Source organism: Mirounga angustirostris, unplaced genomic scaffold (genome assembly GCF_029215605.1).
Source record: "Mirounga angustirostris isolate CCGP_5_RB_7025 unplaced genomic scaffold, mMirAng1.0.hap1 SCAF_13, whole genome shotgun sequence".
In the NCBI taxonomy this organism is placed as follows: domain Eukaryota; kingdom Metazoa; phylum Chordata; class Mammalia; order Carnivora; family Phocidae; genus Mirounga; species Mirounga angustirostris.
This window is the reverse complement of record NW_026991721.1, coordinates 58,942,211-58,959,743: the sequence shown is the minus strand read 5'-3', so window position 1 is coordinate 58,959,743 and position 17,533 is coordinate 58,942,211. Positions and strand designations below refer to the sequence as shown.

The 17,533-nt window shown below is 39.7% G+C and overlaps 1 protein-coding gene across 3 annotated transcripts; it reads right to left on the bottom strand.

Moving 5' to 3' along the window:
• Nucleotides 1–222: 222 nt before the first annotated feature.
• Nucleotides 223–13,661, bottom strand: TRIM22 (tripartite motif containing 22). 3 transcript variants are annotated; one of them, XM_045894263.3, is made up of 9 exons: nt 13,488–13,610; nt 9,801–9,851; nt 8,086–8,556; nt 7,418–7,513; nt 6,546–6,776; nt 3,949–3,971; nt 2,633–2,733; nt 2,307–2,333; nt 223–2,049 (listed from the first exon to the last, which is right to left on the bottom strand). In XM_045894263.3, exons 2-9 carry the CDS (start codon nt 9,822–9,824, stop codon nt 1,454–1,456), a joined length of 1,569 nt encoding a protein of 522 aa, XP_045750219.1. In that variant the 5' UTR covers nt 9,825–9,851; nt 13,488–13,610; the 3' UTR covers nt 223–1,453. The 3 variants fall into 3 exon arrangements, with proteins under 3 accessions (XP_045750219.1, XP_045750218.1, XP_045750220.1); XM_045894262.3 differs by having other exon boundaries at nt 9,789–9,851; nt 13,488–13,604; XM_045894264.3 differs by lacking the exon at nt 9,801–9,851 and having other exon boundaries at nt 13,488–13,661.
• Between the last annotated feature and the right edge of the window lie 3,872 nt (nt 13,662–17,533).

The window sequence follows — 17,533 nt, the reverse complement described above, 5'->3', positions numbered from 1 at the left end:
GGGGGACAATGAGGGGGGAGAGGGGGAGGAGAGGGGGAGAGTGCAGAGGGTGGTAAATGCAGTGGCATACTCAGGTGTTTCACCACAAGGAAAAGAACTGAGCACCAGAAGGCTGTCTCTCATAAGCACAGCTGAGCCTAGACCTGACCTTCTCTACAGGACACATCATGAAAAGCCATACTGTCTGCATGGGATTTTAAGATCTGAGAAATGAGACTTCAATAGAGTCAATTATCATTTTATTAAAGCAAAACCAAACCAAACCAAAACAAAACAAAAAAATTGTTTCTCATCGATACAGCTTTCTTTTTTCAGCAATAAAAATATTTATTCTTACATATAAGACTCTTAGGTAAGTGCTTCACATCTAATAAAATTTGGTTTCTCAATGTGACCCTAGGAAATAAGTAGAATCTTTAACAGCAATTTTTATTTTAGGAAAGTGAGACCAAGAGATGCTAAGTAAGTTGTTCAAGTTTACACGGCTTTTAAGTAATGAGACAAGATTTGACCTCAGAAACTCTGAGCACCAAAAATCTACTCTTGATAAATATTTTTTTATGTGCTTCTGCTTGAACTCTGTGATACATAAAGGGGTGCCATTGATAAGGCAATACACTCTGAAGGATCCAGTACCTAGTGACAGATTCCTATGCATTGTTCTATGTCCTATGCACTTAGATAGAATTGATAACTTTTCCTTTGTTAATTCCATTAAACAGCAGAAGGAATGAGGAAAAGAGATGTCAGAGGAGGTACAGAATAGAAGGGATTAGATGTGTTCCCTTTGTAAATAAGCAGTCTCTCCTAATACTAAGCAAAAACTAATAAGGAAAAATAAAGCATTCTCCCCTAATGAAAACAAAATATTAGGAAGAAAACATCAAGCTTTCACTGCATGGTAGGGATGTGTAAAAGACTGTTGAGTTGACTTGTGTTCCCCCCAAATTCATATGTTACAATCCTAACCCCCAATACTTGAGAATGTGACCTTTTGGAGATAGGGTCTTTATAGGGGTGATTAAATTAAAATGATGTAATTAGGGTGGGTCCTTTTCCAATCTGACTGGTGTCCTTTTAGAAAAAGGGAGATTTAGGCACAGAGAAATGCAAAATGGGAAGATGATTTGAATAGATACTGAGAGAAGACAGCTATCTGCAAGGCAAGGAATAGACCCGTCCCTCACAACCTTCAGAAAAAAAAAAAACAACTCTGCTGACACCTTGGTCTTAGACTTCCAGCCTCCAGAACTGTGAAACAAGAAATTTCTGTTGTTAGCCTTTGTTTGGGGGGACTTTGTTACAGCAGTCTAGCAGACTATTCCAAAAACATTCTAAACTGAAAGATGGAGAAAAGAAGGAGATGTGTTCAGAATGGTGCAGATGAGCTCAGGTGTAGATGAACCCCAGGACAAGGGGCGTTACACAGAAGTAGGAGAGGGACTAAGAAGGTTCAGGAAGTCGGTGTGCACAGGGTGATTGGGCGTTGACAGTTCCAAGGATTGAAATATGGGCAAGTAGTCCGAGAAAACTGACAATTAGAAAACTTGTAGATGACTGACCCATGGTTTGTGACATTGAAAAATGAGACAATACGTGCTTCACAGTCTAGGAAAACCCCAACCCGACAAGGAGGAACAGGCATAAAAAGAGTCAAGACCTTGGAATCAGAGGTGGAAGACTCCTCAAAGACCTTATACTCAGATCCATTCTGTAACCCAATAACCCAGTAGCCAAATTGAGGTGTGTATCTGGAGTAAACATCTGGACGGTTTACATTCGGATCAAAAACAAACCCAGAGCTCCCTTTTCTCTTGAGGTTTCTTACTTTACTGTACACCCCGAGGATCCAGGCAATCTTCTCAGACACATCTACTTCCCAGTAATACTTCCCTGAGGAGAAATATTGGCAGCCCAAGACATCAAAAGCAGAGAAATCACATAGAAATATATTTTTAGGCGAGAAGTTGTGCACAGCTGTCACTTGTCTTTTATCAGCAGAAAGGGCAATATTCGAAATAGCATTGACTGGCTTCAGGATCATGTCCACTGTAGGAAAAATGACAGGGTCAGGTGATAGATACAGAGTAGGTGTGTCTTGTGACATTGGAGGTGGAATATCAGGAATTGACTGGGAGGAACTTATGCTGATGGGTCAGAGATGAGTAGAACACTTAAGAACTGTTGTATGAATGGGTGTTTGGGGAGGAACACATGAAGCTAAGATCATAGGGCCTGATAGTAACCACAACGTCTAAAAAGGGATCAGAATATGGTGATTTGAAGAACCTGTAACTCCTTCTTACCCCAGTAACGTTGGGCCTCTGTCAGCTCTGAAATGACAAAAGTTTCAATGATGTTGTTAGAAGCAAGGAGTAAACACTGATATCTATCTTCTCACTAGAATAAGGATAGGGAGGGGAGTCCTGTGAGGCTATGAACTGGTGAATGAGATGATGAACCAGACACCTTGACCATTCCCCCTTAGGTCTGATCACACCTTCAGCATTAGAGATCTATCTCTCATTGTCAAGCCTAGATCTTCTCTCATCTAGAAACAACATCCTCTCTCCCATTTTGCCCTGATACTACAAGAATTCCACACCCACAAACTTCCTCTGACTCTCCTTACCTTTAAACACTTGCAGCATCCCATTCAAATCTGGAATTAGGAATGTACTCTTCAGTTTCTTGGAAACAATGTTTGGCTTCTTCAAGGTCCAGCTCTCACTCCTAGAGAAGACAAAAATTGATCACCCCACACTTCTGACCTTGTGTCTCTGCAGGACCACTGTTTCCCTTACTTTTCACTCCACTGATGCACTTGAATTCTCTCCACTGGAGACACTGAGGAGGGGGGGGAGAATGGAATGAGCACTGATGCTGCAACCAGAAGAAATATGCTCATATCTACCTTTCCATTTACCTCTGTGTGACCTTCAGAAGATCACCTCAAAGAAGCTCATGCTCTTCATTCTAAAAAGGAAAAATTAACTGCATACTCTATTCCTTAAAAATAATAAAACTAGATTAAATAATGGTGCCTTTAAAAGGTATTTGATACCTCTAAAAAAAAAAGTATTTGATATATGAAGTAGTCACTGCCATCTTAGTGGTTCCACCTGGGACAGGCCAAAGATGTGAGTTCCCAGGCAGGTGATCAGTAAAGAAGCTCCAGAGCCCAGCTACTGAAGGATTTAGGTTATCAAGTATGGAGCTCCTGTATTAAAAGTCTGAAGGGTCTCCAAAGCCTCTTATCCCAGTACAGAAGTCCAGATATTGATATTTGAGGTTATATTCTCTGGGGAAACATTACAAATATCTGGAAAAGGAGAAGTTATGACACCAAATTAATAGTGGTCTGAATTTCATGTGTTTGGGAAGACCTTATACTGCCAAGTAGGTAGGCAACTTTAGACACAAGAAGACCATATTTTCTACAAGATGCTAAAGTGTGTAAGCAAGGTGAGATTAATTATTGGCACCAGGATGAAAGCCACTATTCCCCAAAACTGGAGACTTTTTTTTTTTTTTTGGAAGTCCAAATAAAACCACTAGAAAGATCTTGTTTCTTCTAACATCAGGAAGAAAATAAATGCAAAGGAGCTGTCCTTGTGGAAAATTTGGGGGCCTGGCAGATGGAAGATAGGGTCTTCTCTGAAATAAGATAGGCACCTATGAAATATGGAAACAAACTGAGGCAGAGACTGAGGTTTGACCAGAATGAGTGAAATCATGGTCTTATTGTCCCTAGCTCTGTGACCTCCCACCACCCAAATTCCATTGAAAACCTTCATCTTTGATCAAAAATTTGAAATGATATAATTCCCAAATTCCCCAGCTCTGTGTTTTTTTTTTTTTTTAATTTTGATTGATCCCAAGATAACTCTCATGGCTCTAATTCTGTCCTCACATAAAAAAGGACCATACCTGGTCTCCCACACATACCTTTTCATGACATAAATCATATCCTGGGGAGAAGAGAGAAAACATGAGTCAAGTATAGGATTGCCATATTTAGAAAATAAAAATGGCTGGTTAAAATTTAATTTTAGGTAAATAACAAATATGCTTTAGTTTAAGTATGCCTCCTACAATATTTAGGATACCAGGATACCCTTCTACCAAAAAAAAAAAACCCAATTTATCGTTTATCTGAAATTAAAATTTAATTATGCATCCTGTATTTTGTCTGGCAACCCTCCCAGGAGTTATAAGCCCTCCTACCTTAAAAAATTTTATCCACCTTAGATCCCTAAAGCCCCTTGGTATGATGTGAATAGATTATCAGAGTATGGAGGACAAAATGTAGAGATAAGACCAAGATCAACCATCCCAAGGACTCATGTGAGGATGTTAGAAAGATGATTTCCAGTATTTGGAGATGGGATATATTTAAAAAGAAGGTAAGAGACTTGACATTTAAAAAAATACATTCATGAGAAGACCTCATTAATTCATTATGCTTTTATTTATTCTAGAGACAAATAAAAGTGAAACCCATATTTGCCAGACATCATTCCAGGCTCTGAAAAGTCAAATATGAATAATCAATAATAATAGTTCTCAAAAAGTATACTTTCTTTTGCTGCAGGTACAAGTAAACAAGAACTTCAAACAAATGTTTCTCTGACTTCCCTCTACTCATTCTATATACCTCCTCTACACTACCTACAAGTAATCTTCCCAATTTTTAAGCATGAAATAAGCCACAGGAGCCAGAACCTGAGGAAGTCTAAAATGTAACTTACTATTTCCCAACTATTTACATTCCATTGTCCAAAACGATACCAATATCTACTTAAGTCACTGTTTTAGAAACTATAATATCCTACTCTGAATTCCAATATTGTATTGTCAGTCCAGTCTATATCCTCAAAATATTTTAGCCATCTTTTTATTCCCAGCATAGCCATTATTTGCCTTATTTTTTGAACAGAAATGTAACAATATATTTGGTTTCCCTCTCTCTAGCCTAACCCCTTTTATACCAACAATGACTTGGCCACCAGTTGGCTCTACATCCTCAGATAAAGTTTTATTCTCTGTATTAAGCTTTTTTTGTTGTTATTGTATATGACTAAAACTGGTTTAAATTCAAAAGAAAGAAGAATAAATTCCAGGGCAGGTGTAACTTTAGTCATACCTAGGTTTTTAAATGAAAATCTTGTCATCAGAATCTGTTCTTCTCAAAATTCTATTTTCCACCTGCAATATTGACTTTCTTCTTAGACTGTATGGAATCAACTTGAATCTCCTGGTTTAAATGATAATCCCTGATATATTACTTAGTGAAAAAGAGAATTTTTCTTTCTAGTCATGATAGTAAAATTCTAAGCCATAAAAACTGACCTAAATTGGGTCAGGTGCATATCTTAAAATAATTACTGCATCATTGGTAAACATATAGGAATCTGATATTCTGATTTACCTAGAATTGAGAGACACATACCTCCCTGATGCTGCTGATTTTATAAAACCTAACCAACTACATGGACTGAGGGTAAGGATGGTTCCTTAATGGGTAATTCAAGAGGTTGTTATAAAAAAAAAAAGGTAATGAATTGAGGTTGGACAAACAAATATCCCATACAGCCCATCCCTTCACTGGCTACCATCTCCTCACCCTTTTTAACAAATTATTTCTGCCAAAAAAGGCTCAACATAATACAACGGTTACAATAATTTTAAATATGGATGACTTATATCACATATAAATTATAATTTAAGATCAATTAAAGATCTAAACTTAAGATCCAAAAGTATAACACTGTTAGAAGAAAACAAAAAGAAAAATCTTCACAGTACTGGATTTGGTAATGGTTTTTTGGATATGACCAAAAAAAGCACAGGGAATAAAATAAAAATAACTAAGTTGGACCACAACGAAGTTAAAAACTTCTGTGCATCAAGGGACACCAGGAAGACAGCGAAGAGACAATGCACAAAAAGGGATAAGATATTTGCAAATCATATATCTGATAAGGTATTAGTATAGAGAATATACAACAAACTCCTACAACTCAACTACAAAAAGCAAACAACCCAATTGGAAAAACGGGGAAAGAATTTGAATAGATGTTTCTCCAAAGAAGATATACAAATGTCCAATAAACCACATGAAAAGATGCTCAACATTATTGGTCTACACTCAGGAAATGCAAATCAAAACCACAGGTATTGCACAGTCTGGACTCAACACAACAAGAAAATCAAACATAAACAGAGATTTGTGTTATCTGACTAAACTTAGTGAAGAGTTGCCTTACAAATGCAAGATGACAGATAATGGGAGCTTTTGAAGAATTTCTCTCCAAATTTTTTGCACTGCCTTTTATAAATTACTAACAATGGCAATTTCCCTTGTCGTTCATACTTTGAATTATCCTTAGGACACTTGAAATGACAGAGAAGAGGTACTGAGGGGCCCAAGAGCCTTGAATGTCACCAGGGGGAAGAAAGTGCGGGGACCCAGCAGAGAAGGAAATTTTGTCTCTGTATTGCCCCTGAATCTCATCATGTAGGAGCTCCAACCCAAGACTTACCTGCACTGTGTCTGCTGACGACCCCCATATCTGATGCTCAATGTCTGAGATGAGCTCTCTCAAGCACTGCTTCTGCCGGGCCAGCTGGTCTCTGGCCACTACCAAGTTATCCAGCACATTCACTTCATCTTCCTCCAGCTTTTGCAGCACCCTCTTCTCCTCGCTGTCCAGGGTGGCTCTTATTTCATTAAACCCTTTCAGAATCCTTTGTCTCTCAGTCTGCATATGATTCTTTGGGGATGAGAAGAGAAAGAGGCAGTCAGTCTGTCTGGCCAAGGGCCTACATTGTCTGGGCCTGGGAGCCAAGACAAGAACTATTTTCCTCAGGGACTTCTCAAAGAGAAGGGAACAGGCAGTGAGCAACTACTGAGAAAGCCATTTCCCCACTATTTTCTCTTGAGTTTCTCCCAAAGGAATATATTAAAGTCTACTTTAACAAGGCCCACCCTGAGACACAAAGTGACACCTGGATGAGGCTTGGATTGCAGACACCTGTCCTGGATAATCATGCCACACTGCATAGGAAGACCTTCCACCCACAGCTCCTAAGTAGGGAATGCTGGGCTTTTCTCAGTGTGTTTTCTGGAAGTATTAGTGCCTCAAAGTTGATGATGGATATGGGACATGGGATTCATGAGTCATTTTTGCATTGCTTTCCTCCATGCCTTCACCTCCAAATATTTGGTTTCACTTGTGATATTTGTACTCACTGGCACCCAACCCCAACAGGGAAGGAATGAAATGAGGACTAATTGAGAATCCCCTGAACTCATTAATTCTGAGGTAACAGAGGAAGGGGCCTCCTTGTGACTGGACTGAGGTGCTGCCCAGTTTTCTGTTTCAGAACTCCCTCAGGAAATATCTCTTCCTGCCTTCCAGGAAGCTTTCTCCTCCCTGATGTCAGCTTCCAACTCCTCCATTTTCGGCTGCTCCTTCCTCAGCTTCTTCAGAGCTGCCTGGAGCTTTTCCTGTGAGAAAAGAATCACCAGAATCAAGCTATGAGCTTTCTTAACACCTGGATAGAGGAAAGAAAACAGACTCCTCTCAGAAGAGACTAGGTTACAGAAATGAAACTGGTGATTAGAATCTAGGATGTAGACAAAAATCTGAAGAGATTAATGTACTCTGTATCCCTGGGTGCTGCAAGCTACCATCCCTTGATTAAGAGTAACCTGATTATCTCTTTTCCTAGAGGAAGAACTGATCCTGCAGCAAGGAAAGTCCTTTCATCTCAGTGACATGTTCCCCACATCCAACCAACCGTGTTCCCTAGAAACCCTTCTGCTCAAAGGCACAATCAGAATTTATCTTGGGAAGCATTTCTCCACTCATCCGACTGCTCTTTGTAGCCTAGACTTATTTCTGATCAAATGAAAGAATGCACAAAAATATCCTTTAAATCTCAGAAGCTGAGCAAAGGGTATGGAAAGAGATAGCAGAGCTCAGTTCTATGATGACTAAGGGAAGAAAGTAGTTTATAAAAGTGAAGGATTCACTTGAGGTACCTTTCTGCCCCATCTACCTTCACCTTTGGGCCTACCTGACATTCCATGACCACCTTTTCCATGAAGAATATTTGATGACCACGGTGCTCCACAGACTGGGCACAGTGCTGGCAAATGGCCTTCTCATCCTCCTTACAGAAGATCAGGAGTTTTTCTCCATGGTGCTTACAGAGATTTTTCTGCTGTGGGCTCACATTCTCCCTGACTTTCTTCACTATATTGGCCAGGGGCTGATTAGGTCGGAGATTCCAAAACTGGTATTTACACTGGCATACTGGGCAGTTGCCTTCCCCTCCTTGGAGGGCCCCTGACTCCTTACTCTTTGCAGTGATGCAAGCTTGGCAGAAGCTGTGGCCACAGTCCAGGCTCAGGGGCACTGTCAGAAGATCCAGGCAGATGGGGCAGGTCACATCCTTCTGTATGTTCACCTGCACTGGAAAATCCATTGCAGCGTTCCCCTGGCTTCTTCTGTCCTGACAACTGAGGCTGTTCTTGCTCACAGACTCCTGCAGGGCCGGGAATGTTGAAGAAAGGCAGAAATAGAAAGGATACTGATTATGTAGAGATTTAGAGCAGGGCAAAACATTAATATACAATAAAGAAAAGAAAACAGACAAGAGGAGTGGGTCAGTAGCAGAATGAAAAGGGCTCTTGGTAATAATTACAAACATTTTACTCTCAGTTTATGTTGCATGACAAATTTCACCCCATCAGGGCAAGCTTGCTAGTTTCTCTTCTTCTATTGGAAGGACAAATTGAAGCCCTTCCTACCAAGAACCTTGTGCAACCCATCAATTTTTCCTGTCTTTATTCCCCTACCCCCAAACACATCCTCCATGTGAAATACACTAAACCCACTGTGGCCCTTGGTCTTTTGCACTGCTCTCCTCCTGCGTGGAGTGATCCTACCCCTGATTTTTGCATATTTTAAAAAAATTTTATCAAGTCATATTTATATCAAATGCATTCATTTTAAAAGTACAATATAATGATTCGAGTAAACTTAGGGAACTGTATAACTACCCACACAGTCCAATTCTAGAACATTTCCATCGTTTGAAAACAAACTGAATGCCATTAGCAGTCACTCTCATTCTGAACCTGAGCCTCAGGCGACCATTAATATTATGTTTTTATAGATTTGCCTTTTCTGGTCAATTTATTAAAGTGGAATTATATCATATGGTCTTTTGAGGCTGAATTCTTTCACTTAGGATACTGCTATTGAGCTTCATCTATCCTGCCTTTCTCTCTAGTTTCTTAATGTCGAAAGCACAAAAGCCACTGCTGCCTCAGAAACTTTGGCCTTGCTTGTCTCTCTGCATGGAACCACTCTCCCCTGATCTCAGCACAACTCACTCTTTTGTTTCATTCAATCTCTTCTTCTGCCCTCTTATCAGGACCTGCTTTAACTTCTTTATAGCAAAACTGCTGATACTATCGCTTGCTGTACATTGGCTATAGTTCTCTTATTTTTACTATATAATATATAGCATCTTTCTTTAAATGTCTTCCGCTTCCTCCTAAAAAGTAATCCACGCATACATCAGGCATGGTTTTGTGCACTGATGGATTCTCAGTACCTAGAACAGTGCCTCAGACACAGGAACACAAAATGTGATGAATACATAAAGCTAGAATCTCCTTATCTCTCCATAAATGATTAGACCTTTCTCATCAGGTTTTCATCTTTTCTTTCTATCTATTAACAGTTCTTTAATAGTTGAGAAGAATTTACCTCTAAACGCACCTGTCCTGCACAGAGCCTTCCCATGCCCTCAAATTCATTCCCCAGAGACACCTACAGAAACAGCAAGGGCCACAATCGGGAGGTGATTTTATCACTAACAATTTTATAATCAGTTACAATTTACAAATCACTTTGACTTATTTATCCCTTATATAAAAATCCTTGAGAAATAAGAGTACTCCCTTTCTTCAGATGTATAAATAGAATCAAATGACCTACAGATCATTCTTTTACAGAGACCATTCTATTATAAAAGGTAGAGTTGGGTGGACATACCATCCTCAGGATCCTCTTTCAGAGTTCTCTCCATTACTGCATGGATTTTAACAAAGACAAACAGAGGTAAAGGTTGTAAGAACTAGATGGATACCCATTGCTATGGACGTGTAAAATGGAGATAACAAGACCAGCTTTGTGGTTCTGGGGAGTCTTGTATTTGTAGATGGGATTTTACCTTGGCCTGGACATACAGCAAGAACATCTGTCAATGGGCACCTAAAGGAGTGTTTTTAGGGTGGAAAAGAACAGGTTCATATACACATAGGATCACACACATGACAGATACTCAAGAAACATAAATTCCAATGAGGAATCTGTTGGTCATGGGAGAGAAGACTCTACACTTTGTATGGAACAAAGGCCATAGGTAGAGAGATAAAGTCTGTTCTGTTTCAAACACATTGGGTGCTATTACAGGTTAAACTGTATTCCCCCAAAAGAGGTCAAGGTCCTAACCCCTAGTATGTGTAAATGTAACTTTACATAGAAATAGTGTCTTTGCAGATGATCAAGTTAAAATGAAGTCATTCTGATGGGCCTTAATTCAACATGACTGTGTCCTCACAAAATGAGGCTATTTAGAAATACAGATGGATATGCACACGTGGAGAAGGCCATGTGAAGACAAAAGCTGAGATCAGGGTGGTACATCTACAAACCAGGGAACACCAGAGATTGCCAGCAAGCTCCAGAAACTAGCAGAGACATGGAACAGATCCTCCATGACCACCCACGGAAGGACCAACCTGGCCAACACCTTTGATCTTGTACTTTTAGACTCCAGAATTGTGAGAAAATAAATTTCATTTAAGCTAACCATTTGTGATGTGTTTTTTTATGGCAGCCCTAGAAAACTAATATAAATGCTTATGTTTCCTCTATTCATTTATTCTTTATTCTATCATTGAAGAAGTGTGACACCATTGAAACTCTCTCCACCTAAACCAGACAGACCGATACAGAGACAAAATGTAGGCTCCCCTTGGAGATGGTACAAATGTAGAAGTTTTTACAGTAGGGTAAGTGCCAACTAGATCCTAAGTTTCCTTATCTCACTATATCCTGATTGTCTGCACAGAGGTCTGCACAGTTTAGATGAGAAAAATGAAAGTGTCTCCACAATAAGGAGAGAAAGTCCTGTGAGGATTTTAGACAACATCCTTGATACTTCCTCTGTTCCCTGGGTCAGGAGCTGCCAGTGGGAAAGCAGGGCCTGTTCTTGGCATCCAGAGACCTGGGGAACTCAGAAGTGTTGCAATTCCTCTGCATTTCTCTACATTCAGAGCTCCCTCTTTTACCACCCCTTGGAGTCCAGGGTTTAATCTGCCCCACATAAATGGCCCTGTCCCCCAAGAGCTCAAGCTCTGAGGTCAAATTTTTTCAAAGCAGTCATTTTGTCATAGAAGTCCATGTCCATAAGGCTATGGCAGGCTCATCCCTGTCTGTCTCTTCAAATTAGATCCCATCCAACTGAGTCTTTTACCTGATTTCTGGAATAGGTTCCCCACCAGTCTCCCTGATATTGTCATTCATCTTATACAATCTGCTTTCATCACTGTTCACACCACCAGCAAGAAAGACTTTTTTTTTTTTTAAGCTTCCATTAATCTTGCCATTCCTCTGCTCAAATACATGTCATTCAGGGGCGCCTGGGTGGCTCAGTTGGTTAAGTGACTGCCTTCGGCTCAGGTCATGATCCTGGAGTCCCGGGATCGAGTCCCGCATCGGGCTCCCTGCTCGGCAGGGAGTCTGCTTCTCCCTCTGACCCTCCTCCCTCTCATGCTCTCTGTATCTCATTCTCTCTGTCTCAAATAAATAAATAAAATCTTTAAAAAAAATACATGTCATTCAGTTTGAGTCAGTCTTTAACATGGTAGAGTTAGGTTCACATTATATATCCCTTCCTATTGCCTCATCCCCTCAGTCCAGCTCCTACTCCTCCCCAACCCACACTGGTTGCCTTATGTGTTCCTTGATCACTCTGGGCAAAAATTCATCTTAAATCCATCAATTCCTTGAAAACTCAGCTCAAAATCACCTTCCCACACTGAGACCTAACCTGAAATCTATTTTAAATTGCAAAGCCCTTTACCAGGGCACATCATAGATACAGAGCCTTGTGGTGGGCTTTTTGTCTCTTAGTGCTATTGTTTCTTTGTTTTCATCTTTTCTCATACTGCATTATTCTTTTGCTATTTGTTTATTTTCTCTCACTCACCCAGAATATAATCTTTTATAGATGCTTAATATTTATTGAATGCTCAGTAGGTGTTAATACAATTCTTTCATCATAGCTATATGCTTTTATTCTTGTGAATTTAATCAAAAATATTTTTAAAATTTCAAAACCCACTTTCTCCCATCCATTGGACCCTGTACTAGCCCCCTGAGTAAACAATATAAACCAGATATGAACCTTGTCTAGATGTAAGACACAGACCAATGACTTCTGAAAAGTGAGAGGAAAGGAAAGTACACATCAAAATATATAACATAGAGATCAGTTACAAGGTATTCAGAGGTGAGATTAAGATGGAGTTATTTCTGAGAAATTACCAACTCCTTTCCTTAGCTCTGTGCAGGGAAAATGCAGTAAGGAGTTGAGCTAAAAAATCAATGGAAAGGTTTGTCTAAGATGATGGAGGACAAGTTCTGAATCAGGAGTAGACACCAGAGTGTCATGGGGTGCTGCTGAGGTGAGAGTAAGCCATGCACACTCAAAAGAGAACAAATTCCCTGTGGCTGGAGCTCCAGAGAGACAAGTGACCATGGGGGAGCTGCAGAGATGCACAGCAGTCTGATCATCCAGCCTCTTTCATCAGGCTGGCCAAAAGTCTGGTGATTTATCAGGAAGATTCTGGACAGCTTCCTAGAAGTTATCAGGACAAGAAGAGTAAAAGGATAAGTTTCAAGAGTGTCTTCTGCCCGGCATAGCCCTTAAGATCGCTTTCCCTCCCACAAGTCCAGATAAGCACTCTTGTCTCTACTGGCTCTGTCCAGGAGTTTGGGCTTTTATGAAGAGGGAAAACAGAGCTCCATCTCATAGGCTTTGCTGGAGGAAAAGAGGAAGAGATTTTCTGTATCTGAAAAAAAAAAGTTATTCTGGCTCACCTTGGCAAGGTAGAAAAGTCGAAACTACAGAATAGAAAGAAGATGAGAGTAATTCAGCCTGGAGAAACAATGATCCCTCCAAGAAACAAACAAGGCTCTCAGTGTTCTTAAGTCTCCCTTTTTCAGCGGTCATGCCACCCCCAGACTCCATGCACCTCTCTTCTGCATTAAACATACAAGCTGGCTCTTGGGTGAGTTCAGAGCAGCTTCAGAACCACAAATTAAACTCATCCAAACACATTCAATCTGTTCCTCCCAAACTTCCTGCCCTTTGCCTTCACAAACTGCCCCACAAACCTTTAGGCTGAAGTGCAGAAGTCTTGACTCAGTGGAGATCAGATGCAGGTATGGGCAAGATTCACTCACCAAGCCAGAAAACTGGTCTTCACAAGGGAGTTTCCCTAGAGAAACTGGGAAGAAATGAAACTTAAAATCTGAGAAGGGGAAATGAAAGAAAGGAAGTAGAATTGAAACTTACAAAACAATAACAGTGGGGGGGCACCAAGTAGGGTGCCAGGAAAGGGTATGTTCTAGGACTTGCACCAGCTAAGCACTCAGTCACTACATTTTTATTCCTGCCCTGGCTTACTCTGGCAAGAATGTTTGTGTAAGAAAAAATGTGAAGTACAATGATACAGCCTGAATACTCAGCCTTTCAATTCAATCCTATAATTATTTGTTGAGCTTATGCTATATTCAAGCCCCAGGCAAGCCACAAAGGATAAAGTAATGATCTGGAAAGGCATGGCTCCTGAACTCTTGCAGACTGTGGTGGGAAAGATAATCAGTTATAAAACTCTGTAAATATGAGCAGACATAGTGACTATCAGCAGCCATCATTGTGAATAGTAAAAATAAAATTTAAAAATTTCTTCAGTGTGAGCCTATGGAGAAAATTTTTCCAAAATGTCATTGAATCTTAGGAGTATACCAGTTAGCTACCAGTTCCTATTATGCAGGCAGGTAAGAAAGAAATTAACCATAGTAGAACCAAGTCAGTGCCTTGTTACCCAACAACTAGGAAGCAGGTGAGAACGTGGAGGTTATACATGGTAGTATTCAAGCATAATCTTTTACTGAGTAACACACCTCCATAATTTTTCTACCTTTCCCCACTTCCTTTGGGAAAAATTTGTCCTTTTTAATCTCAGTCAAAGGCAGGACTGAAACATCTTGTATTTCCTATACAGACTTTTGTGCTGTGTGTCTATCTTGTTCTTGTTCTGATGACATGTTCTAGATGGGGCAATTGCATGATGGTGGAAGCTCCACCACGGACCCCTGACTGGCAGAATTGCAGAGCATGGCAAACTTCACACATGAACCGATGGGAGACCCTGTAGGGTGACTGAGAAGCCAATGTTTGGTGAATTAAAGCACAAAGATTTTGGTATTGTTTGTAACCCACAGAAATGTAAAGTAATCATGGCTTAGAAACTCCTTTTGAATCACTTACATCTACGAGGCAGGAACTGAAAATCATGCAGGCATAATCACTGAGCTATACTGAAGTAAGTTTTTCATAACAATGAATAAACTTGTGATGCTTTTCAAGTGCAATCATAATCACCTACATTTTGTACAAATTACATTCTGAGAGCTGGCATTTTTTATCACCTTTTTATCATATAATACTATCATCGAGTATCCTTCCTCATGCAGCTCTGCACCAAACAACAGTAAGTTTTATGAAGGCAGGAAGGGAACTTTTCTGTGTTGTTCCTTTTTGTCCCAGATCTATTACAAGGTGCTGCACATAGGGAATGATATTAGAATAGAAAAACAAGCAGTTATACAACTCTAATATTTTAATTGCATTGAACATGCTGACGATAATCAGAGTTCTGTTCCACTATTGCCCTTGCAATCAACGTAATTGCTGTGGTGCATGTAAATTCTGGTATGAACACTGATACCAACTCCTTTGAAAAATGTTAAATAACAATTTTTCCTGTCTTCTCTGTTTTGTTTTTAAAGTTTACTCAGATACTTATCTCAATGCCTGTTGTTTATTTGTTCTGTATGAGCACAATCAAACCACATTACTTCCTGTGGCCTGTGGTTTTTTTCAGACTGAAACAGTTAAAATTCATGGGCCCAAAGTGGGAGATCTCTCATTTAGATTCCTTCCCAGCAGGAGGTATAGGAAATGGAGGGGGACACAAAGCCCTAAGGAGGACTTTTTATTCCCTGATACCCGAGTGCATAGTAAGCTGGAATATGGATCACAGCAATGTGGTGAGCTCCAGAGACAGACTTTGGGTGGTAGGAGAAGGAGCAAGCTTCATTCAGGTTTCCGACCAAAAGCCCATGTTTCTTTGTATTGACAAACTCTGATTTCTTCACTGATTTCTCCCACTTTAAACCTGATGTCTCAGAGGTGGTTCCTGGGACATCAGCCAGTGCCATCCTCTTACCCTCCTACCCTCCCACCCTCTCATCCCTCTTGGGCCTCTGATTCCCTCCCACATTTTCCAGATGAATTTTTTGTTATCTCTTCTCAGACAAGCTCAAAAACATCAGGTCCTCTATGTAAGTGTAATTTTCAAATTATAGATTGATCCAAGGTTTTACAGTCCCAAACTGCCCTATCTCAACTTACTCAGAAATGCATAAGGGGTACTGGGTGTTTGAGTTTGGGAAGTAAGGGAGTTCTTGAGGGCTAAATAGAAGGAATCCTGATTAAAAAGTCAGCTTTTACACCCTGTACTGCCAAGCATCTCTTTCTTCACATTCCAGAAGCTCTTGCCCTCATAAAAACTTCTCACATGAAGTCTGGAGGGAAACTTTAGGTGTCTGGGGCCCAGGATGTGAGGTCAAATCAGAGATTCAAAAGGAGTAAAAGGATGAATATAGGATTTGTAGGAGGCATGAGAAAGGAGGAAGTATTAGGAACTCATCTCTTTTGGTCCTCGTAATAAACTCACCTATCCTGCCCCTGTTCACACCCCATAAATACACACACACCTGGAGCCCTGCACTCCCCTCCAATTGTCAGCAAGATTTATAGAGCAAAAAAAGACTATCCAAAGTCACATCTACTGTACATCTCTGCCTTCACCACTACATACCATATCATCCCTCTTCTCCTTTCTGACCTGTGATAATGAAAAAAGGGACAACCACTTTGAAAAACATCTGGCAATTTGTTATAACATAAAATATGCATTAATTCTAAAAACCAGTAAGTCGATTTACAGTATTCACTCAAAAGGAATGATTGGTCTGGATTTTTAGAGGAGTGGACAGGGAGATCTCACCAAGGCCTGCCTGAGGAACCACTACAGAAAAAATTCTGGAAGAAAAGAGGGGAGAACTGGCTTTTCTTCATTCCTGAGGACTGTCAGAGTCCATCAGCTCACTGGGAAGAAAGAGGCAAACCAGGAGAAACCAAAGTTTGGCTTAGGACATTGTTGAGAAATCCCACAAAGTACTCTGGACTCTTCCCATATTACCATGAATAATGATTGAGTAAAGCCAGGCAAACAGAAGGAGATTTCCAATGAAATAGAATTACTGCAGAAACAGGGGAGGATATTAACTTTCCAATAATATATTCAGTTAAAGAGGCTATTATAATTATAAATAAGACTGGGAAGCTATGAAGGTGGTAAGAAAAAACTCATAATGCTAAAATATTTATTTTACAATCAGATAAAATTCTTTTAGAAATCTGTAATTATTTAAGCAATTTATTCTATTAATTAAAACCAAGCAAAGGCAATAATTTTGAAATCAAACTAATATGTGTTTTTTAAATAATTTATTTCAAAGTCACAGGTAAAGGGAATCAGGAAAATAACAGACATCATTCTAAATCACTGCTCATCTGTTAGGAAATAGTAGCAATTATTAAAAATATTCTGTTATTTAATTTTCACCATAACTCATTAAGCAATTTCATTACTTTTTTTTTTATAAATGAGAAAGTATATCTCATAAAATTTAGTTTATTTGATAAGGACCAGTATGTGGCAACATCAGAATTATAATAAAAGTCCACCTGTGATACAGAAAGAGAAATACTGCATTTATGTGCAGGCTCTGCAACAGTTACACTAGGAAGTAGAGATCAGAATTGTGGTTGTCAGGAGCTAGGAGCTGGAGGAAATGGGGAGACACACACACACACATACACACCACACAATGGTAACCATGTAGAGGTGATGCATGTTTATTAGCCTAATTGTGGTGATCATTTCACAACATATACATGTATTCAACCATTAAGTTGTACACCTTAAATATTTACAGTTTTTATATGTCAGTGATATCCCAAAGCTGTTAAAAAACTGAAAACAGGTCTGCCTATGAGGGGTGTGTGTGTGTGTGTGTGTATCTAA